The sequence below is a fragment of the Bubalus kerabau genome, chromosome 5, assembly GCF_029407905.1.
Source record: "Bubalus kerabau isolate K-KA32 ecotype Philippines breed swamp buffalo chromosome 5, PCC_UOA_SB_1v2, whole genome shotgun sequence".
NCBI lineage: Eukaryota > Metazoa > Chordata > Mammalia > Artiodactyla > Bovidae > Bubalus > Bubalus kerabau.
The window spans coordinates 94,647,472-94,670,501 of NC_073628.1; the positions used below are offsets into that span (position 1 = coordinate 94,647,472).

General features: G+C 46.2%; 1 protein-coding gene across 1 annotated transcript; it reads left to right on the forward strand.

Annotated features, from left to right (window-relative positions):
• The first annotated feature begins 4,650 nt into the window (after positions 1–4,650).
• Positions 4,651–21,312, forward strand: C5H1orf105 (chromosome 5 C1orf105 homolog). The gene is made up of 5 exons (XM_055583593.1): positions 4,651–4,992; positions 11,751–11,825; positions 13,988–14,055; positions 16,581–16,648; positions 20,934–21,312. The coding sequence occupies exons 1-5, from the start codon at positions 4,816–4,818 to the stop codon at positions 21,077–21,079; spliced, it is 534 nt and encodes a 177-aa protein (XP_055439568.1). The 5' UTR covers positions 4,651–4,815; the 3' UTR covers positions 21,080–21,312.
• Positions 21,313–23,030: the final 1,718 nt, after the last annotated feature.

Genomic DNA, 23,030 nt, shown 5'->3' on the forward strand with positions numbered 1-23,030 from the left:
CTTATCTTCATAGAGTAGCAACTTTCTGTATTTTAACTCTGAGACAATCTCCTCCAATCTCACCAGTCCTGCCCTTTCAAACAAATGCCTGTGGAACATGTGTCTATCCTTTAAAATTGGGGGATTTCATGTGTAGGGAGTTGCCACTTGAAATAACTGAGTTTACTCATTCCTCCCCCATTTCTAATCCCCGGGTATGATCCCCAGGTCTTATACTCTCCTCTGAAAGGGGAAATAAAAGGAAGGGTGAGTGTAAGGTTAATGTTAGGGTGAATGGGAAAAACCAGGGAAGACTGGGAGAGGGCAGGCCAGGAGCTAAGTTTATAGGTACATTATAGATGAGAAATTGGCTCCCTGGCATGTAAAGTCATTTGCTGAAAAGATAATACTCTCTGAAAAGAGCCTTTCCTCCTTTTGGTAACTGTCATGTACCCTCCTGCCCATGGATAAATGACTCTGCATGAGAAATACTCCCTCCACATCCCATTGCAATAACATACACCTTTGCTTTGTCCACTGCCCTTCTTAGAAACCACATTCTCAGTAAGCAGCTAGACAGTTTTGTATATTCTCAGAAGCACCTGTAAAGTGCTTGTTGTTTGGTTTTTTTTTTTTTTTCTCATAACTTGGAATATATCTAAACTCTAGCTAATGTCTTAAAATAAAGCAGGCAATCTGAGATTGAATAAACCCAAAGGCTTGTTGACTAAATAAAAACACCAATGACTTAGTTCTTATTAAGAGTTGTTAGCAGTTCAAGAATCAGCATGAGTAATGACAATTTAGCACCTTTTAATTGGGGGCAGGGTACAAACTCACATGGCAGTGATACATGGTCAGATGGTCAGCATACATGAGTAGAGCTGGCCGAAGGGAACTGTAATGAAGGGAGATCACCTCCCTTCAGAAGAGGAACAATCAGCCTCTACCCTGGTCAATGCTGCCTGCAGGTATGTGACCCCATCTATATTTCCAGTGGTAGCAGAAATGTGGATTTCCATGTGAAATGGGTAGTGTCTGACATCTAACTAGGGTAACATCCCGCTATCCCATCCCACCCCACACCTCTTAGACCTAAGGCTGCAGCCATGAGCAAAGCATCCCTGTGCATGGCTGTCTCACCCCCAGCTCCCTTTTGCCTTGATTGTACAAGCCTTTGGTGGGAGGTAGGAAGGGAGCACTGGAGTAGGCAATGGCAACCCACTCCAGTATTCTTGCCTGGAAAATCCCATGGACAGAGGAGCCTGGGGGGCTACAGTCCATGAGCTTGCAAAGAGTTGTACATGACTGAGCAACTGAGCATGCCCGCAGGGAGCAGGGATGTGAAAAAGGCAGACCAAGAACACAACTGGGCACTCTCACACCCTGTTCAGTTTCACAGACAGGTCCTGGGGTGTCCTGGGGCCAGCCAGCTGGGGAGAGAAAGAGTAGTTTTTCCATGCAGCCAGCCATGCTTGAGCCAGTTGCAAAGAGAAATAAGTTGACATGGTACGGAGCTCTGCCCATGTCTGTTCCAGGAGGATTTCTCAACACCTCTGAAGAGAAATGGTGCTTACCTACCTCACAAGAACTCTAAGATGTAGACAGCACCTATGAGGTGCCCTGACCTTCAGAAGGACAAGATAGGAATGGAAAGTCTTTTGAAAGGATTCTCCAAGTCTCAACAGTCCTAAGAATTGGAAACCCCTTCTCTGGCCATAGCTCAGAGTTCCAAGCTGTTTATTTCTGGAAAAAACCCTTTTCTAGGAACTTGGTTGGGAAGTTCTGAATGTGCTTTAAGTATTACTGAGCTTTGGACAAGCAGTTCCAACACAGAACAGTCTGAAAAAGAGAAAGGAAACTTCAGTGAAATGCACTCAGAGCACCCCTAAATGCGAGTTCTGGATACACACCTGCAGGCTTGGAGGAGGTGAGACCCAGTTCTGAGGGTCACTGCCCACAGACCCCTTCCTTCCAGGAGGTGTCTCTCTCAGGTCAGCCTGACTGTGCTGAAGCCACATCCATCATTTGTCTCAAAAGCCCTCACGTCACACTGTGGTCCTGTTTGTTTAACATTCTTGAGCGCCAAAGCAGTTTTACAGGGGCCTCTGATCTCTCCTGGTCAGCATTTGGGTATCAAGTTCAAGGCGAGCTGTTCACACGTCAAAGACAAGAGGTGGTAAAGGAGCTGGATCAGACCCACTTCCCCACTCTCCCAGAGCATGGTGGGAGAAATAAAACAATAAATGCCTCATGAACACCATGTGCATGACTTTGTTATAAATGAACAATGGACAATGAAATCTTTCCTTATAAACGAGGAGAGGTGTTCTTGGCAGAACTACCAGCATTCCACACGATTTTCCATTTCTCGGAGGCCAGGGAAGGCCCAGGGCTGCACACACAGGCTGCTTACGAGGCCCAGGCCCCCTGCACACCTTGGCTTCTTACAGTGTAATTAAACAACCCACAGGGGCCAGCAGGGTGGGTCACCCCGGGAAGAGAACTCTTGTTATTGCTGTAGCATCTCTGCCTCACCTTCTGCCTGGAACGAAGGAATGTTCCAGAGGAAGAGTATAATTGGAGGGAGATGTTCCATGGTAGGAAATGGGTGGATCATTTTAGGGTACAGGGACAGAAGCTCCAAGAAAGCAGGCCAGGCAGGAAAGGACGGCTCTCGTTAAATATCAGTGGCTTGTGTGCAGGCCTTGCCAAGAAGGAGCTCTGGGGTACATTTCACCCATTATCTTTCTGCTTTTCTCAACAGTTTTTTTCTTGCTTTGTTTGTACACCATCCACTGTCTCTGACAACCTACAACTGGCTTGATTAGTTCAAAAAAAGGGGTGAACTTCTCTGGTGGTGCAGTGGTAAGAATCTGCCTGCCTATGCAGGTGTTCGATCCCTGGTCTGGGAAGATTCCACATGCCACAGGGCCAACTAAAGTCTATGTGTCACAAATGCTGAGCTCACGTGCTGCAGCTTCTGAAACCCACGTGCCTAGAGCCTTGCTCCAAAACAAGAGAAACCACCTCAATAAGAAGCCCACGCGCCACAAGGAGGAGTAGCCCCCACTCGCCGCAACTAGAGAAAGCTGGCACAAAAGCAACAAAGATCCAGTGCAGCCAAAAATAAATTTAAAAAATTTTAACATTAAAAAAAGAGAAAAACCTAAAGGGCCAGAGAAGCCAGAGAGACTAAAGAGGAGAAATCTTATGGCAGCCCCAAAATGGCCAGGGCCCTCCAGGTTCAGGGTGAGCAACAATTTGGGTGTCCCCCAGGTTTTCTCTGAAGTGCCCAAGGGCCTGACACCTCAAACAGGGCACCTCGGTTCTAACTTGCTTTTGTTTTGCCTTCTCAGATATCCTCATTCCTCTGCCACTTTTCTGGTTGCATCCAAGAAGGATATGAATTTGCCAATTTTGTTCCAAGTTCCAGATATCTTATCTAAGGTACCCAATTATTTTTTAATGGAAAAGAAACCCGAGGCTATAAATAGTTCCAGGATGACAGAATATGAATACAAAGGGTATCATATCTCCCTAACACAGCCCTGAGTCTGGATCATCCTCAGTGTTCCGCAGAGATCTGTTAAATGAAGTGAGTGAACACTACCTGCCCCCTGCCCATCCTGTCCTGAGTATCTTAAGGCTCCCATGCACTAGAACTAAGAATAAAGGCATCAGGTTACAATCATCAAAAAGGGACACCCCCCCCCCTCCACCAACACACACACCAAAAAAAAATTTTTTTTTCATATTGAAGGGTCTTCCCTGAGACCTTCAGGGACTGCTTCTCAGCCTGTGCCCAGAACCAGTCCGCCTTTCTGGAGTCTCTAACCCCTTCCCCCCACCACCATGAAGCCCTCTGTCTCCCACCTAAGACCCCCTAAACCCAGGGAATTTCGCATTAAGAACTCCACACCTCTCCTTCACCTCGTGGAAACCTGCCACGACTGGCTGCTGGGGGACACTGCGGGGCGGGGGTTCCCATATGAGGGGTGCTGGTGCAGCGAGCACCCGCCCCAGGTGGAGAAAGAGCATTCCGGGGGATGTGGGCAGTGTCTCCACCTGAAAAATCCCAAGTCACACTCCCAGGGCTGCTACAGGCGGCAAGCCAAGCGCTTGGCACGGTGCCCTCGGGTCAGGGGATGAACGCTTCCAGGGCCCTCGCGTTATGTGGTTGAAAGAGATTAGTGAGTCAAATGCCACCCACACAAATGAGTGGGCGGACGGCCCAGGTACCCAACCGCGGACTCAGAGCAAAGTTCTGGAGAGGAGGTGGGGGGAAAGGTCACCTGCGGCCTGGGGGAGTGGCGAGGGAAGGATACGAGAAGCGGCGGCACCTGCACCGGATCTGGAAGATATTATTTCCACCTGAGGAGGAAGGGCCGGGGGTGGGGGTGGCCAAGACTTGGAGCTTGGGCTTGCCGCCAGAGCATCCAGGAATCCCGCCGGCGGGAGCGCGGGCCCGGGGTGGGAGGGACCCAAGGAGGCGGGTGGACTCCGCCCAGGCACGAAGGGGACGTTCCAGGTCTACAAGCACGGGAGTGGCGGGGTCAGGGCTGTGCTTGCGAGTCAAGCACGAATCCCCCGAACACCTTAGGCTGGACAGGCAGATAGGTAAGAAAGGGATGGAGGGGCCTGAGCGGAGACGGCGTTTCCCCCTTGTTTGCTGCAGTGCCAGCAAGAAGCCTTCCAGTCACTCAGTCTCTGCAGTTCTTCCTGAGACGGGCTCTCCGCTGCCACCGGGCGCCTCCTCTTCGCGGGTTTGCCCTGGTTCTCAGCGCACCGTGCCATCCTCGGCGCTAAGGCTCTAAGGAGGGGGAGGAAAGCATCATGAGAGAGAGGCCTGGTTTAGGATTTCACGGCTGCAATACTCTTATGTGGCCATTAGATGGAAGCCAAGAGCAACAGCTCCAGCGGCCTGCCCTGCAGGCTGAGCCTGGGAGGTTGGTCTCTGAGCAGACCCGGGAGGTCACAAGTCCATCGCTCCTGCTGCGACAGGAGACTCAGGTACTTCACCCACACCTTCACCCCCACCTTGTCAGAGACTGACCCTCCACCAGTGAGCGTGTGCGTGTGCGTGCGCGGGTGTGTAGGCCAAGCAGGTGTAGGGGAGGCAAAATTTTATCTTTGCCGTCTTAGGATTTGGGGCTGAACTAGAGATTTAAAGGGATAGATTAATAGGAGAAAAATTTATTTACTATAAGTTTTATGTGAAACAGGAGCCTTTATAAGGAAATGAAGACCCAAAGTAGCAAAATCTGAATGTTTTTATAGTAGGTGTCAAAAAAGGCAGTTGTGCAAGAGTAACTAAACTGTGAGGAGGCTGAAGGAGGAGAACAATTCTCGTGGCTTCATTTCTTGTCCTTGAAGATAACGTTTCTTGTATATGTGGTTTATCTCCTTTTAGGAAGAAAAAGAGGAGGTTAGAGCACTTTTCTTGCATGTGCTGTTTTTACAGAGCATCTTAGCTCAAAACAAGGTTTAGGCCAATGTGGCAGGTTTAGGGGAGGCATAGTCTGCCACCCTTCTTAGGGCCCTGGGATCTGTTGGGGCGCCTGGCGGGTACCTCATGTCAGATCTGAATCCAGCGCCCGGAGTCAGTGGCGAGCCTGAGGCCTGCATGTGTGTGCTGCTCCTCTCTAGAGAGAAGCTATGTTCTATCTCATGGGAGTGGAATGTACTGTCCTCTCTCTTCCTTTCTCCTCCACACCAGGGACCTGTCAGGAGGCTGTGGTAGCCCTGAGATCCTGTCCCCAGGGCACAGGTGCAAAGGTCCTGCCACCTGGCTCCCTTCCTCCTCATCATCACGGGTCAAAAGGCATCGCTTTGAACATCCACATTCCAAGTGGCCTTTGCTGCCCAGGAGCAGTCCTGGGCAAGGGCGAGTGTGTGTGTGTGTGGAGCAGACGCCTGAGTGCATCACCAGAGAGACAGAGAACCAGAGGCTCAGAGACAGAAAGACAGGGAGAGGGAGACAAACAGCAAGAGAGCAGAAGCCAGACACACAGAAGGGTCAGGGGACAACACACACCAAAAAGGAAACAAAAAAGGAGAGGTGGAGCTCACAGAAGAGGAAAACAGAAAAAAAAGACCGAGAAATGAGGCCTGAACATGTCCCCATTTAAACACCTGTGCAGCAGCTCTTCACCAGCAGGGCTTTCACCTGCCTGTTCCAGGCATGCACTTGACTCCTCCAGATTCCAGGAGAGAAGAAAGTGACCATGGTAATTGGACAATCGAGGCCAGGAGGTGACGTACTCAGAGCTCACAGCCCAGCAGAGCGAACATGGAGGCGATCAGGGAGCCATGGTGGGAGCCCCTGGAGCCTTTTGCCTGCTTACTGGGTGGGCTGTGACCGAGTCTCCCCCAACCCTGCACCATGGAGTACAAAGTACCCCCCACTCCATTCCTGCCCCATCCCTATCTGCTCTCCTTGACTGGCTTTGTTGTCCCAGTCTAACAAGTCAGAGAGAAGAGGAGAACATTATTCATACTGCTTTTGGCAGACTCGTGACAAAAAGCCCGCATTGACAAACACCGTCCAGCAGCAGAGATGTGGCTGGGAACACTATAGGAGGCAACTTCCCATTTTCTGAGAACTCTTATTTCTCTGTCATCGACTCTCAGTTTTTGCAAATTCATGACCCCTCACATATGCTTCATTCTGTCTCCTGTTTGTGTTGATCAAACACATATAACCACAAATCCAAGCTTTAAAGGAAAGAACTGACCTGAAATAATGATCTAAATAATGAAATGAAAACCAAGTTTCATAAGTCTGGGTGATGGTTACACGGCTGTTGATCATTTCGTATATGTTTGAAATTTTCCTAGTGAGCAGTAAGAGTATTTCTTATACTATGCTCACTTTTGTTCTTTGAGATGGTCGCTATTGTCCGAGAGCAGGGAAATGTGTAGTTGTGATGGGGGCTTTTGGTTTGAATATTGAACGTGGTTCTTCTAGTGTTACTTTTTGGCTTCTAAGGGCTGCAGGAATTATCATGTCCTGATATGGACACTAAGAGTTCTCTCTCCTCCTGGGAAAAAGGTAGTCTTTCTTTGACCCTTTAGCCAAAGAACTTTCTGGATGACAGAAACCACATGTATGGACTGTTGGACAAATCTCTTAACGTGTCTGAGCCACAGTTTCCTCACTGTGTCCACTGAAAGGGTGGAAGTAGGTGATGGTTGATGAGGTGTCTCGGTTAAGGCAGGTGAGAGCAGGAGGAGAGGAAGACAGGTGTGGGGCGAGAAGATAGGAGGCAGGCCTGTTAGTGCCCCTCGAATCATGTTTGTGATGGATATTTTTAAAATCGCCATCTGGTGCTTACATTTTTCAGTTTTTGTTAGGTGGACAGGTGTGTGTCTGAAAGAGAGCGAGAGACAGAGAGAGGAAGAGGGAAGGAGAGGGAGAAAAAAATTCTTTTTTTTTCCCTCTAAGATTCAAGGAGGCCCAGCACTTTGGCCACAAGCCAGAGTTCAGGGGCCTCAGCACACACTAAGCTCAGATAAGAGGCTGTTTCCAGGTGATGTGAAGCGCAGACTTTGGCCCTGGGGGTCGGCTGAGCTCTGCCTCACCTTGGCCGGGCTCTCCTGAGGACAGCTGCTCGGGAAATGAGAGCCCCATGGACATTTCAGAGCCTCTTTTCCTGATGGCTCCGACTCTGCAGATGACACAGCCGGGGGGGCTGTGCTCAGAACCACCGGCCTGTTTATTCTCCATTCCTGCTCGTGTGCCGAGTGGGCATGAAGGAAATCAGGAAGGAGAGAGAGGGAGAAGGAGGAGGAGAAGGAGAGGCTTCACATAGAAGGAAAGGACCTTGGTTTCAGGGCTGAGGCCCAGAAAGAACACAATCCCAAAAAGTCTGCATTGGTGTCTTTATAGACCGGTCAGGCAGGATTGCTCATCACGGCCGCCTCCCACACTGCACAGACACCCCTCTACCCCCCATCCCCCCACCTCCAGGCCCTCGCCCGCCTCTCCAGGTGAGGAGGGACGCAGTGGCTCTTCTCGGGGCGAGGATTGGCTGACAGTGAGTCTCAGGTGGGAATACCACCACTTTCCTGGCAGAGTGACTGAAGCCACACATCAAAAACTGGTTCTTTCTGTCCCTAGAAAGCGTGGGCAGGATGAGAGTTGGCCTCTGGCCTTTTGGCCACAGAGACCAGCAGCAGCAGCAGCAGGGTGTTGGGAGTAACAGAGCGTTTCAGTGATCGCCCAGTCAAGCCTCTCAGAGCCAGGTCTGGAACCGAGCAATATGCCTTCCAGCCTTGGCTTTTCTAAGAGCTTTGTGTCCATGAATTGGTTGCACACAAACGTCCTGTAATGTTTCCCTGAAGAAAGTGCTATTACAATAATGATCTTTGCACACATCTGTCCTGTGTTTTAGAGATTTATGGACATACATGTTTGCTGCTGCTGCTGCTGCCAAGTCACGTCAGTTGTGTCTGACTCTGTGCGACCCCATAGACGGCAGCCCACCAGGCTCCCCCGTCCCTGGGATTCTCCAGGCAAGAACACTGGAGTGGGTTGCCATTTCCTTCTCCAATGCATGAAAGTGAGAAGTGAAAGTGAAGTCGCTCAGTCATGTCCGACTCTTAGTGACCCCATGGACTGCAGCCTTCCAGGCTCCCCCGTCCGTGGGATTTTCCAGGCACGAGGCTAGTCATGTCTATATACCTGATCATTTAAAATGCTTACACTGACACATTCGTTCAACCAACATGTGTTGAATGCCTACTGTGTGCCACACAGTAGGTTCTAGATTCTGGTACTACTTTGGGTCAGTGGTGATTATCAGTACTTCCCTCTGAAACTTGTATTTGTCGCTGTATGTGTTTGATCAACATGAAACAGGGAGGAGGACTTAGGAGATGCAGGGTAGTTGCTCTAGTGATCACAAGCTGTCAAAACTTGGGAGTCAATGAGAAGGAAATAATAAAAAGAGTTCTCTGTGGTGAGAAGATTGGAAGTCAGCCTCTTATATATCCAAAGATGTGTGAGATACATTCTTGCTCTTAGGAGGAAACAAACATGCTAAAAAGAAAACAGAACAACAGCACAGATTACAGCAAGAGTTATACTAAATCTTGATGCAATCTGAGAGGCAGACACCCAGGTAAGGGAGTCAGCAGAAGGACTTTCTGAGAAAGAAACGTCTAAGCTAGATTGTACAGGATAAGGAGTTGCCAAGACCAGATCAAACAATATCTATGACATGTTTCTCCCTCAGATTCCCAAGGATGACAGTCCTCACCGTGTGGGACTCAGGTCACAGGTCCAACTCTCGTTAAACTAGCAAGCTCCTGCCAGGCACCTGGTATGCTTGTTGCTTGATTTGGAATGAATCCTGTCATTCCAATCCCTGCGGGCTCTAGTGTTTTCTTCTGCAGACACCAGATGTCTGCAACAGGGGCAAAATCAACTGCAGGAAACATAAGCACCTGCTTCTAACTCCACTGAAAGCAAACCTGCTGAGGACCCTCCCACCCCACCTCCGTCCATCCAGGTCTTCCTCGTCCTTTCAGACCAAGCACAGATGCCACTTTCAGAAGCCCCTGCTGAGTCCTCCAAGGGGACACAGTCCATCTCTTTGCTGAAACCCCAGAAGTACCCTCGCTTCTTCAGTGATGCCTAGCACATCCAGCCTTGAATCGCAGTTTCAGAGAGGTGTCTTAGTCTCAGAACTCAAAGACATGAGGGACAGGGGGAGAAGCCTGGGCCCCAGAAGGTCCCATGCCCAGGATATCTGGGAAGGAAAGGTAGAAGCTTTAATGGGCCCAGAAGAGCAGAGGAGTCAGCCCAGGGTCAGGGTGAGGGTTTGCAGGGGGTCCTCTCCAGCCTCTCTTTTCACCCCTCCCTCCTCCCATACACAACTGGCCATTCCAGGCTGTTCTCACTTACCTGAAGTGGATTTGCCAGGTCTTTCTTCCAAGTCACTGCGCAGTGTTCCTAGGTTGGAACACCGCCCCCTCTCCTTGCTCACCACATCCAGCACCTACCCAAGCACTACCTGTTCTTTCAACCCGCCTCAGAGCTTTCTCGTGACGCCCACCCCCACCAGGTGAGCTCAGGCCTCCTTTTCACTCCCGGTGGCTTCAGCGTTTTTCTGCCTTCAACACTGGCACGCTTCTTGGTACCCAAACACTGGGTGCTGAGCAGGTTGCAGTCAGAAATGGTTTCTTCTTTATCTCCATGTCCTCAGTACCTGGGGTTCCCTGGTGGCTCAGATGGTAAAGAATCTGCCTGTAATACAGGAGACCCGGGTTCAATCCCTGGGTTGGGAAGATCCCCTGGGAGGGAATGGCAACCCACTCCAGCATTAATGAATGGACAAATACATGAGTCTGTATTCTTCCCTGGTCTTCCTGTGGGCCAGAAACCTTATTCATCTTTGTGACCCCATCTCAGCACCCTCCACGCGGTGGCGTCACAATGAAGGTTTGTGGCTGAATGAATGGATTAAGCTGTTCCCAGTCATGCTTCCACATGCCAGCCCAGTGTGGGAATACTGATTCTTTGAAAATGGACTATAAACATGAAATGTATTTTAAATATTTGTCAGAAGAATCCAACATGGTGCATACTTTACAGTCCTCAGACCCCTAGTAATGCCTCACCCAAGTGTATCTCGTGGAACAGTCCAGCAAAGGTCGCCTTAGGAGCATGCCGCAGGCACTCCCCATGCCATACAGGTATATTCCCCATCTTCCTGTTCTGCACAGCTGGCTGGATGGCAGGAACGCGTCAAGGCACAGGTGGGCACTCCTGCAGTGACAGACTGCCAGGTCACTCAAATGAGAGAAAGCCTTCAGTTTGCAGTAACTGTCTGCTTGTCTCTGTGGCCCTCCTCTCCCTTGTGTCTACGCTTCCTAAGAATCTTATCTCAGGACTCTGGTGTCAGTGTGAACAGGAAAGGGTAGGAGAGAATCCCCACATGGGATGCTAACCTCAAGTTGCCATCTGTTCCCTAACCAAGCTTTCACCAGCTATGCAAATGGGGAGCCTGCGTTTCAGGTAGAAATGCCCCCGAAGCCCACCCTTTCCCCTTTTGGCAGAAATGGAGTCTGAAAGAGAGCAGTGTTTACTGTGAGCAGACGGCTGCCCCACTCTCCCTCTGCTGGTGGTTCTTTGCCTCCCTCCTCTGGGGAGAGAGGGGCTCAGGACCCACACACCGGCTCCAGTTCTGCCCAGGTCTTGATCGGCGGCTCTTGGGTGGTACAGAAGGGCCACGTGGTAGCAGACAGTGTGTGCTTGAGAGCTGATGTCGCCCCAGAGTAAAGGCCTGACAAGAGAGGATAGGATTTCAGAGAGACTAGAGAAAGCAGGTTTGCAGCCAGCAGAGAAGTCTTCTATTTGTTTTTCTCAGGCCATCAGAGGGTCTCAACTAGTTAAGATGGTGGGACTTGTGTATGAAATTTGGAAAGTGTCACCTATGAGAGAGGAAAGCCCCTCACACTGGAAAGAGGAACCTCACTGGATTTCAGCCCCAGGCACACCCTGCCCCACCCCACCCCCTGCCAGCTGTCTGATGCCTGTGCCACTGTATGCGGGCGCCCAAGGCCACTGTTTAGTCTGTGGCTCACCCCCTTCTGTCTAAACCCTGTCTGAGTCTATTGTCCATCCTGGGCATGGCTGGGACCAGAATGTTCATCTCTGTTTTGTGGCAGAAGTAACTGTTATTCCTCCCACCCCTCCACCCCTTCCCCACTTCTTTGCCACCCCGGCTCCTCACCTCTCTCTGTCTCTCTCTCTCTCCCTGCAGGCCGGGTGGAACCAGAACGACCCCACGCTGATCAGAAACAAGCAGCTGTGCTCCACATGTCGAGATGTGAAAATGGTAGGTGAGGGGATGGCAGGTGTGGGCATGGGTGTCCCCAGGGCACAGCACTAAGCCTTCCGCACCAAAGCCCAGCAGAGAGACCAGGACGGAGCCTGGCAGGAAGGGCTGCAGATGAGCAGCTGCTAGCCTGGGAGCTCCATCACCTTACATGATAAACCTCCCCATTTGCAACAAACCACAGATGAACCGAGGCAGGTTGAACCAGAGGGGAAAAGCAGAGTCGAGCTGCTTTGCTTGGACTCAGGTGACTACCCTACAGAGGTGCCGGAGGTTATGGAGCCTCTTCTCTGCCTTAACATGTCTCCAACACAACACTCAGCATCACAGCCATGAAACAAGCAGCTTCATCCTGGGCTTTGTCATACATTCAGTCATCGCCTCGGTGGTGGAGCTGGGGGGAGAATCTCTGGTACTTCCTGGCTACAGGTGGTTGTTGCTGGTGGTAGGGAATGGTGGGTGGGGGGAGTTTTAGTAAAGAAAAGGCTATCTAGGGGATGTGGGTGCCTCAAGAACAAAGCTCTGACATCTGAGTTGCTAAAGAAAGAGGTGTGTTTCAGGAGGGAGGCTGTACGCATTGGAGTTAAGACTTGGGTCAGCGTAGGAAGCAAGGTTAGGGGCCTTCTGAGAAAGCATCGGGCTTGGATTGAAGGTTGATTTAGTTGAATGGTTAGGTTTGGATTTGGGAAGCATCTCTTTAATTCTGATCCTCTTTGACTCAGGGAGGAAGGTGAGGCTAGTTGTGCAGAAACAGGAAAGGGGCAAGGAGTAGAAGACAAACAGGAGGCATGAGCGAGGCCCCTTTGATGAGTTCACAGTGAAAATGCTTCCAACGAGCAAGTGTTTCGCTGGGTTTGTGAGTTTGTTGTGTGGGATTTGGAAATGTCACTGAAGCTACCAACAAAGGTGTACCCGGATGTTGTAACATCCATTCACGTTCCGCATAATTAGGATCACGGTGTTCAGTATCAGCTTTGGCTGGGGTCTGGGAAACTGGGGTTGGAATTTCTCCTGGTCTTATTTCTGGAATCACTTGTGTCTACGTTTACAAGGCTCTGACCCCAGGCCTAAGCGGGCCCTGGCCAGTTGGCTCCCTGGGGACCTCAGCAGCTGTTCTCTCTCTCAAGACCTCTTTTCTGACCTTTGCTTTTGCCCAAACCAGCCCCGAGTGGAAGCACACAGCAGGGTTTTATCATTTGTTGGAAGGCCCAAAGGAAGCGCCTCAGATGCAAAAGTGCCCAAGGGCCCTTCCCTATTGCTGTCAGAAGCGGGCCTCGCAGAGCCTAGGGGAATGAAAAGAGGTTAGAAAATAAGTGCGAAATGCTCTTGGCTCACTGTGTGCAGTAGCAGCTCCGCTTCCTTCTTGGCGGGGACTGGGGTGGGGACTGCTTTGTCACTGAGACCCCTCCAATCATGGGGTGGAGCGGAGATGCTGGGAAGGTATAAAAAGACTCCTAGGAAATTCCCTGGCGAGCCAGTGGCTGACACTGTGCTTCCGCCACAGGAGGCCTGGGTTCAATCCCTGGTCAGGGAACTGAGATCCTGCATGCCATGGGGAACGGCTGAAAAAGGCGACTCATAAAAATAGAGGGCATCCTCAACTTGGTGTAGCGTGTCTACCAAAAACCCACAGCTAACATCAGACTTAATGAGGAAAGACTAGGTGCTGTCCCCTGAGATCAGGGGCAGACCTGCATATGTACTCTTACCTCTTCTGTTCACCACTGAGTGTTTGTTCTAGTCAGGAAAAGTAAGGCAAGAAAAGAAACTGAAATCAGAATAAAAGAAATTAAAACTATGAAAACATAAAACCATATTTCAAATGATGTGATTTTATATATAGAAAACCCTAAGGGGTCCACAAAACATTTACTAGAGCTAATAAATGCGTACAGCAAAGTTATGGGACACAAGATCTATGTACAAAAAATTATTTTATTTCTATGTATTATCAATGAACAATCCAAAAATGAAATAAAGAGAACTATTCCAATTATAATAGCAGCAAAAAATTAAAATAGGAATAAATTCAATAAAAGAAAGGAGAAAATGATATATGAATAACTCATTAAATGCAACTTGAGTTTGCTAAGATGGTATGTTATTTCTATAACTTAGAGTGCAGTTTTGGGCATTGTTATACATGTGACTTTCTTCCATAGGTGCAACCAAAAACTCTAATAATCCCTGATGATCTGAAACTATCCTTTGCAAATATTATGAATCATAGGTAAGTTAAAGATTTAAATCAGGACACAGATTTATATCTGGTTATATTCATTTGGGGACATAGGATAATGGGTTGAGTAATATAAGAAGTAAAATGTTTAGGGAATGCTTAAGCGATGAGTTTCTTGAGTTGTTTCATTTTCTGGTTAAACTATTAATACACAGTTAGACCAAAAAAATAGTTGTTTTTACCTTTTCCCTAAACAGATCATCTTCCTTTCTACCTTCATAAGACCTGTACAAGGCATAGAATAGATTTGTTTGACAACTTAGAACTAAACACAAATTTTCCATGTAGATGACATATCTAATTCATAAGATATGAGAGATTATATATCATTTCTCTTGGGACTGGGACAGCCTCTGATACACTGCAGTGACTAAAATTACTGTTAACCATTCCTTTTGTTGTCATTTGCTGCTTTCTTACCAAGATCAAACATATCAGAAGTAAAGTCCAGTCAAAGTTTGATTAGTTGGATTTTGGGGGTTTTTTCCTGCATGTTACTACCAGACAGGGAAGAAGAGTTCAGGTTGTTTTTTTTTTTTTCAGTTTTCATTTTATTAAAAAACTCAAAACATGGAGTCACCCTGGATAATGAACCAAGATAGGTGGACTTGCCTTGCAGTAGATGGTTGAAATGTAAGCCTACACTGACCCTTACATATGACTAAGCCAAGAAGTTTTATGTGATCTAATGACAATCATTAACTTGTTTCCTCTACAGAGAGCAATAATGTGGGAAAATAAATAGGCCCTTTTGTAACCTAGGATGGACAGTAGTAGATATTATATTTCTCTGTATGAGTTCAGGGACATTTATACAAACTAAGATGCAGACTCAGATGCATCAAAACCATTTCCTGGCCCGAGTAGACATGGTGGTGGAGGAAATGGGCATTTGAATGTGACAGGCTCCAGCACTAACATTACCTACACCAACTCTATACTTAATAAGTGCTCTTAGATCACAATAAATGTAACTCTCATAAATATTCTTTACAGACTTTAAATGGAAAATTGAACTATTTAAACTCAGGAATTTCTGAGCTAAAGTTCATTCTTCTATGAAAGAGACTTTTGAAAAGTTTTGACCCAATTTATTTATCTTGTATATTTGGTACTTTAAAGAAAGTCTCAAATCCTGAGTCATTAATTTTTTTTTAAAACCAAGCTCTTCTTCCTTTAAAGCTTAGAGTGAAGGCTGAACCAATCCTAAAATCATGTCAATCCCAGTATTATTAGATTGGTCATTTTTAGTTTTTATTTTTTAGTAAAATGAAGGAAAACATCCTACTCTGTTTGAGATTTAGCTTGTGTGACTATAAAGTAAGATCCTGGTTCTGTTTGTAGCTTATAATTTCTCTCCTCACAGTCTCTAAGTATCACTGTGCATATAGGCTGATAGAATTGTCTTCATTGAAATACTTTTTAAGAGACTTTAATTATAGTCATTGTGGGAATCAAATGATGTTTGTTGATTGGAAGGAATGAAGGAAAGAGGAAAGGGAGAAAAGAAAAGAGGAAATATGTGTGAGCAGATATATATTTGTTGTATTATAGTGTAGACAGTTCTTAAACTATTGTCTTACAAATACCACCTTCTTGTTTGACAAAAATGGGCAATTAAAGGTATATTTCTTTTTCTTAGTCCCAGTGAATCCTCCAATGGCAATTTAATAAAATTAACTGGCTGGATTGGCCATATTTTTAGTAGCAAAGTTAAAATAATCTTGGAAAATCTTTGTTGAAATAGATACCAAGAAATGAATGTAGAGATGTAGCTTGCCCATCCAAGTTTACATATTGGTCAATCTTTAGAAATAAAACAACTTAAAATAATGTAGAAATGGTTTGGGGCTTCCCCGACGAGTCAGTGGGTAAAGAATCTGCCTGCTAATGCAGGAGATGCCAGAGACATGGGTTTGATCCATGGGTCAGGAAGATCACCTGGAGAAGCAAATGGGAACCCACTCCAGTATTCTGCCTGGAAAATTCCATGGACGGAGGAGCCTGGAGTCTACCATCCATGCAGTTGCAAAGAGTTGTACATGACTGAGCAATTGAGCACCTTTTGGTTGAGAGTCACTTCCAATATTAGCTTCCGGAAAAAATAGACAGTGGTCAAGACATTTTCTCCAAAATTGGAAGGTTGTGATAAAAATATGCTCAATTTTGCACTTGAAAGGTAGATTGGAAGTGTTGTTTATGTTTTTCTTGAGAACTGGAGGATTCTCTCCTTAATCCCTTCTATTTTCAGACTGTACATGTTCTGACAGTGAAATAAAATAGTTTTTTAAATGCAGCTTTTATCAAACTCCATGAAAATATCACTTAAGTAAAAAGAGCTTCTGAAGTAGTGGTCTTTGACCAGTCATCTCACACTGCAGCCAAGTGATCTGAACACCAAGTTAGCAGGTGCTGGGTTCGAGAGCCCATCTGTGTTTTAAAATTTATAAAGACACATTCCTTTCTGCCAAGCCCTAGCCAAATCACTAATGTGTATTCTTGCTTCTTCCCATCAGAATGATGAGTCTCCATCAGCCAAAAGCCCAGACTGTACCCAAACGGTCTCGTGATGACATCCTAACAGGTTTGCCTTCTTTTGGAGTACTTGTAGGGGGACACATACCACCCTCATGGTAACAGAATGAAAAGTTTACTGCCTAAGATAATTTCTGAATTTTTTGAACAAATTTCCATTCTCCATCCCTTCTCTTTCACGTTCTGCTTATTGAACTGTTTCGGTGGGTCCACAGCCCTCCCTTCACTCCAGCCCTCCCTGTCCCCTCTTCAGCCCTCACTTGGCCTTATCCATGGTGTGTTCCTTCCCAGGTCCTCTCCATGCCACATCGCTCTGCCCCATTTAAAGAGCCCCATAATCCACTTGCTGAAGAATGTCTATAGATAATTCCCTTCTCAGGCAGTCCTAAATAGCCCCAATTAAGGGGAGAAAGGATGTATGTCTCCACACTGCTGGAATGGCCTTCCCAAGCCCTGAACCCTCCCTCCCACAGTCTCCTTGGAGCACCTGCCTTCTCCTGGCAGCTGCCCAGTGCTATTCTTACATTCACTCGCTGGTAATAGAATAAAAGGATAGCAACTCTATCTCTGGCTTCAGCATTGACATAAATCTTATCTTTTAGAGAAACCAATACAGGGCTGGTGGAGGAGGGGTGGGTCATTCTTTGGACTGATGTAATTTAAGGGTTTGATGCAGCAGAGGCTGTCACTTTATGTCCATATTTTCATCTGCTCCCAGATTAACTGAAGCCACTTTCAGTTTTTCTTTTGATACACATAGAAAGGAAAATCAAGAGCACTTTCTTTACTTCATACTAATGGGAAAGTCTAAGCTCTGTCCTGGGAGGTTGCAGGGGAGTTAGAGCCAGAATTGAACTGAGAAGACATCAGAAAGGAAATTTGAGGACAGAAGGGGTATCTTGAAGCAGTGTCAAAAGGGAGGATCAGAGACTAAGGGGACAGCTGAGGTTAGGAGATTTCCACTCTAGTGGATCTCCAATCCCTTCTTATGTATACAGAAATATTGGCCTCTCTTCTGCCTGTCATTTAGCCAAAGTGGACTGAAGATCCAAGAGTTAAGTGCATCCTTCATGAAAGTTCCCCCATCTGCCTGCAACCACCTCATTCTCTTGAAGCCTAGGGAACGCTGGGCGAATGAACCCATGTGAGGCTGGTTTCAGGGTTCTCTCTTATCAGCCGCACATTCATTCTGAGTTTCCCTTAAGCCTGGATTTTTTTCAGGTCTGCCTCACAAAGGACGAAACCTATGTGTGCACACGTACTCACACATAATTACATGCCCTTCCCTAAGCAAAAATGTTTATTTTCTGATTTTACAGCACAATGTGATAAGATGCTTCTCATGAATTTATTAACCCTGAGGATGTATTTTCAACTACCAACGTAAGAGCTAGACTCGATGAATGTAGATTATATTAAGTTCTCAATAGACATTGTTCTTGCCCATAGTTTTCATCCAAGAACCACAGTCTTGGAGACAGGACTTCAGGGAGTGCTTTTAGAGCTGAGGCTTGATAGATTGGTAGTTGATTCCAGTCGCGACCCTTCTGAGCTGAGCTTTGCTCTTGTGTATGCTTTCTGAGGTTAAAAAAAAGGTGCCTAGGAACAGAGAGACCTGGGTTTAGATCCTAGCCTTGCTAGACAGGTTTAGCTATCTTGTTGAAACTCTCTGGGTCTCTATGTTCCCACCTTTAAAACCAGAGAAGCATTTTGCCCACTCCCACCCCTGAGAGCCAGACACTCAGTACCAGCAGCCTTCACTTTTGATCGACCCAGAAAAGCTGCTGACACTGCCCCAGCCCTCGCTGGCTTATACAGCTTAGACGTGTCCCTACGTTGCATAGCCTGTGGACATGCTGCAAATACCAAATGGCTGAGTCATCCCAGCAAACATCACTGCCAGTGACTGCCCAACTCATTTTGTTGATCACGACAGTAATCCCTAGTGTTCTTCTGAATTCAGCTAAATTTCATAGATCCTCAATAATTACTAGTGAGAACTAAGTAAATGGAAAGAGCCTATCTCTATTAAGTGATGGGGTTTCTTCATCTTGACTCTGGCCTTGAGTCCAGAGTTCCATAACACTCACAAGCTCTTGTCCATAAACATTGGTACAGCTGCTAACCACCTGACTTAAGTCTACCACCTGGCCTGGTCTACCACTCCACCAGGGCTAAGACGTGACACGAAGTGTTAGGATTAAGGAGATCTGGCTTCTGATCCTTAGTTCATCATGTGCCAGGAGCCGGCAAGAGACATTCCACTCGTGACAAAGGTCATGAGGAAAGAGGCTCGGCATACGCAAAAGCGGGATCGAGCCTCGGGAGTCCCCCCGGATATTCTCGAGCATCTGCCCCCAAAAACCAGAGTCTGCCTACTTTATTGCTTTGTGCTCTCACCTCTGACTTTACTGGGGGCTGTCCCCCACCACCATCTCGCTCTCTTTGTCAAAGAACTAACTTACAGCTCCAATTAATAAAGTTCCTGGGCAATTAGGAGTGTTTAAATTCAAACCCCTCAGATGGCTCTCTAACTCGCCTGACAAGTTTACCCTGACACCTACAGCTATGCATACGATTGTTTACAGTCTCCCAGCCTCGAGAGGCACGGGAAGCTTAAGATATTCAAACAGCTTAGAGCCTCTCAGAGAGTTAGAAACTGTCAGAATAAAACTAGTAAAAGATTTCATTGATGAGCCAATGTTTGTTGCCAAGTTTCCACATCCCCTGAATTGTATCCTTGAATGTGTATTAATTAATATAGTTGGTATGTAGAAAAAATAAGTAGTGGCCTTGGTGTTAGTAACTTTAGACCCTTAAGGTAATAAATTCTTTCCTTTGTAAACCCATTACACATCCGTCCTATAGGAATGCAATTTTATCTTCGAAAGATGGCACCAAACCTTAAAATAATTACTCTTAGAGAAAATAAGTCTTTGTTGATAAGTCCTTGTCAAGAGTCATAAAATGTTAATAGGCCTTCTGGCCAGAAGATGATGTAAACCTAAACCATTTGTATACGATAAATTTGCAGGAAAGAAACCCTGGTTTTTTATAAGCATCAAAGACTGCTGACTTTGCATCCTCTATTATCCTCTATGTGTAACTTAGGGTATAAAAGCCCCTGTTGAAAATAAAGCTATGGGCCTTGCTCACCAACGCTTGGTCTCCCCATGTCATTCTTCCCTTTAACTTCCAGCTGAGTGTCCATCTGGAGCGCGGATATCCTCTGCGACCATTTATTTGCCTGGGCTTCTAAGACCCACTCGAGAAGGTGTCTAAGGTGGGGCACCTTCCGCTATTCGAGAGGGCGCCTGCGGCCTCCATGGTCAGAGCTAACCTGGTGTCACGGGTTATATTGATTTTCGGCGTAAACCAAGCCACTCAGCTTGTTTTCTCCACTGAATTTTCCTACTGAGCTATCCTCTTTTTATTACTCTTTATATCTCTAATTAACATTTGAATAGGTTGCCTAGCCGTCTCTCCTTCGAATACCCTGGATCAGCCGGGGCTGGACCTCGGCGATCATGACCCTGTACCTTGGTTTCCTCTTCATTACAGTAATGACACTGAACTGGCTTGTGATCTTCTGACGTCTCTTAGCTCTCATTCACCTGGACCAAGGAGCTTTTCCAGAGAATTCAGGACACCAGCTCCCTTAGTCATTCAGTGACTTCCGATGAGAATATGCTATTTTAGACACTGATGTACTCTCCTTCACAATGAGTAGTCACAAAAATGAATAAACCAACCATCTGTAAATAAACTGATAACCAAAGAAGAGGTCAGGATGGTAAGAGTTTTATGCTATGCTATGCTATACTAAGTCACTTCAGTCATGTCCGACTCTGTGCGACCCCATAGACGGAGCCAGAGTTTTAAGGAGCCCTAAAATAAATTATTTCATAAAATGAAGGTTCCTTTTGAAATACTAGTGCATTTGCCCTACTGTTGGCTTTCAAAAGATCACATTTGTTTGTTTGAAGAGCAGAACCACACATGTGTCCCTGAAAAGTCTTCTGAGGATTGTATCCTCTTTTCCCTTTAACTCATGTTACAATTCCAGTCATACATTATCTTCATTTACAATTTAATTGGCACTCTCTCTGAATATTTGAGTTTTGTTTCTAAACACTCTTTTCTGGCCTCTTTGACCAAGATATGTAGAAGCTTAAGTGTGGTGGGGTAAGATGGTTCTGTTAGAGAGGGTTTTCATGTGAATCTTGAAGCTGTTTTATAAGGTTGACAAGTCTTTGGTGACACCAGTTATTTTGAGTGTATTTTAAAAGTAGAATCTAAGGAGCCCTCTCCTTCCTTCTTGCTCTGTTCTCCAGAGAACGTTCACTACAGACTGCCCATTCTGGGCCCCAGGACAGCTGTCTTCCACAGACTTCTGTCAGATGCCTACGAAACCCTGCAGGAGACACAACTCTCTTCCCTGCCCAGGAAAGAACCAGTGAGCAAAGCAGTGAGTCAGTGAGTGGTGGGCACTCATCACCTTCCAGATGCTGAGAGAGAAAGCCGCCTCACCCAGTGAGGTTCTGACACTAGTGCCTTCACATCACTTCCTCTTAGTATGAACAAGGTGACTCAATTTTGCCTCTTAACCATTGTTAAAGTTCTAGCTCTTACCAGTATCTTCTCATTTCTCCTAAAGATAAAATAGTTTAATGGACATGATTGTAAACATGTGATGATTAAAATGGAACATTTTGAGTGTCATTTTTTTTTTGGAGTGTCATTTATTTTATTTTGCTAAAGAGTTTCTATAATAGACAACAGTTTTCTGTTTCTAAGACATGGATTTTCTGTGAAAATCATTTCTTCTTTCAGGACAGAGGGCCAGACATGGTTCCAGGAGGTCAGCATAGTAAGAATAAAAGAGAGAAATGGTGGTCACCCTTCTGTCCTTATCTCAGTTAGTTAACTCAGATGACAGAGGTTGCTGGATTGCAGTAACTGGTAAGTGGTAGGTGAAGGTTGTGTGTTCATGTCACGTTAGCTCATAGCTACCCAGGGCTTCCCTGGTGGCTCAAATGGTAAAGAATGTGCCTGCAATGTGGGAGACCAGTGTTCAATCCCTGGGTCGGGAAGATCCCCTGGAAAAAGGAATGGCTACCCACTCCAGTATTCTTGCCTGGAGAATTCCATGGACAGAGGAGCCTGGTAGGCTGAGTCCATGGAATCACAAAGAGTTGGACATAGGTGAGCGACTAACACTCACTTTTTTCACTTTTACTCTTGAGAACAGAAAAAGTATTTGTCTTGCCTTCCTCATGTAACCTCCATTAGTGTCTGGAATGTAATGGATGTTCTTCTCATCTGTGTTCAGTCAAATTCAAATCAAATGCTTCTATTCTGTATTTTGGTTACTTTGGTTTGAGGATGTATATCCAGCTCTGTCACAGTCCGTGTGTGTGAGACAAAGGAAAAGTCTAGGCTTGTAATATTATATTTGTGGGCATATATGCTCCATGCCCAGCTTCAGGAAGGCTCATGTAAAAAAAGATCCCTTCCATTGCTTAGGAGGCAGTGGCCTTATGGAATCCCAAGATCCTGTCTAAATGGGCACTGGGCCAACCTGTGGAAATGAACCTCTGTGCTGTGTTTGAAGAATGTAAATCAGAAGTCTCTAACAGATGGCCTGGTGACCAAACTGACCTCATTTCTTGCACATGCGTGCATGCACAGACACACAAACCCCCAAGCTGGAAAAGCTTTCTTGATTACCCTATATTCCTGATAGGCTATGGATTCTTGGTTTCAGTTCATTTAGAGTTCAAGAATTCCAAAAATAGAATGTACTTCCTTTCAAATGAAGGCTGTATGCATGAATTGTGATCCCATTTCAGATAGTTGTCGAAAGACAGATGAAAATGTTTCCTTATCTTTTTTCTTTGCAAATTAACATATCCAGTAAAAGGATCTGGGGCACACATTCCCATATGTTAGAGGAGGGTGCATGCCTGCAGCACAGTTATTTAGAGCTTTTGAGGTAATCTGAATATTATCTACTTAGATAGAATACTTCCTAAATCTCCTTAAGAAGTCTTCACCTAGAATACTTGGGTGTTCCCCAAATCTCATTGAAAAGAATAACATGATGGTATTTTGTTAGCGTTCTAGCATGGTGACTGACAACGATGGTCTATGTTGTGGTTCTTAAAATTTTTGATCTTAGGAACATTTTGCACTCCTAAATGTTGAGTGGGTTATATTCATTGACAGTTATTGTGTTCTAAGTTAAGATGGAGAAATTTTAAATCACAACAGTACACAAGTACACCTTCCAATTTCTGTCAGAGTGATAACATTGTCACATGTCACACAGCCTCTGGAAAACACTGTACTGCTAGGAGACAAGAAAAGAAAGGCAAGTAACATCTCAGTGTCATTATGAAAATAATTTTGACCTCAAAGAAATCCCTAAA

Coding starts and splice junctions, on each gene's coding strand:
- C5H1orf105 (XM_055583593.1), top strand. CDS start 4,816: ATGAGAGAGAGGCCTGGTTTAGGATTTCACGGCTGCAATACTCTTATG. Junction 4,993..11,750: donor TGCTGCGACAGGAGACTCAG/GTACTTCACCCA, acceptor CTCTCCCTGCAG/GCCGGGTGGAACCAGAACGA. Junction 14,056..16,580: donor GCAAATATTATGAATCATAG/GTAAGTTAAAGA, acceptor TCTTCCCATCAG/AATGATGAGTCTCCATCAGC.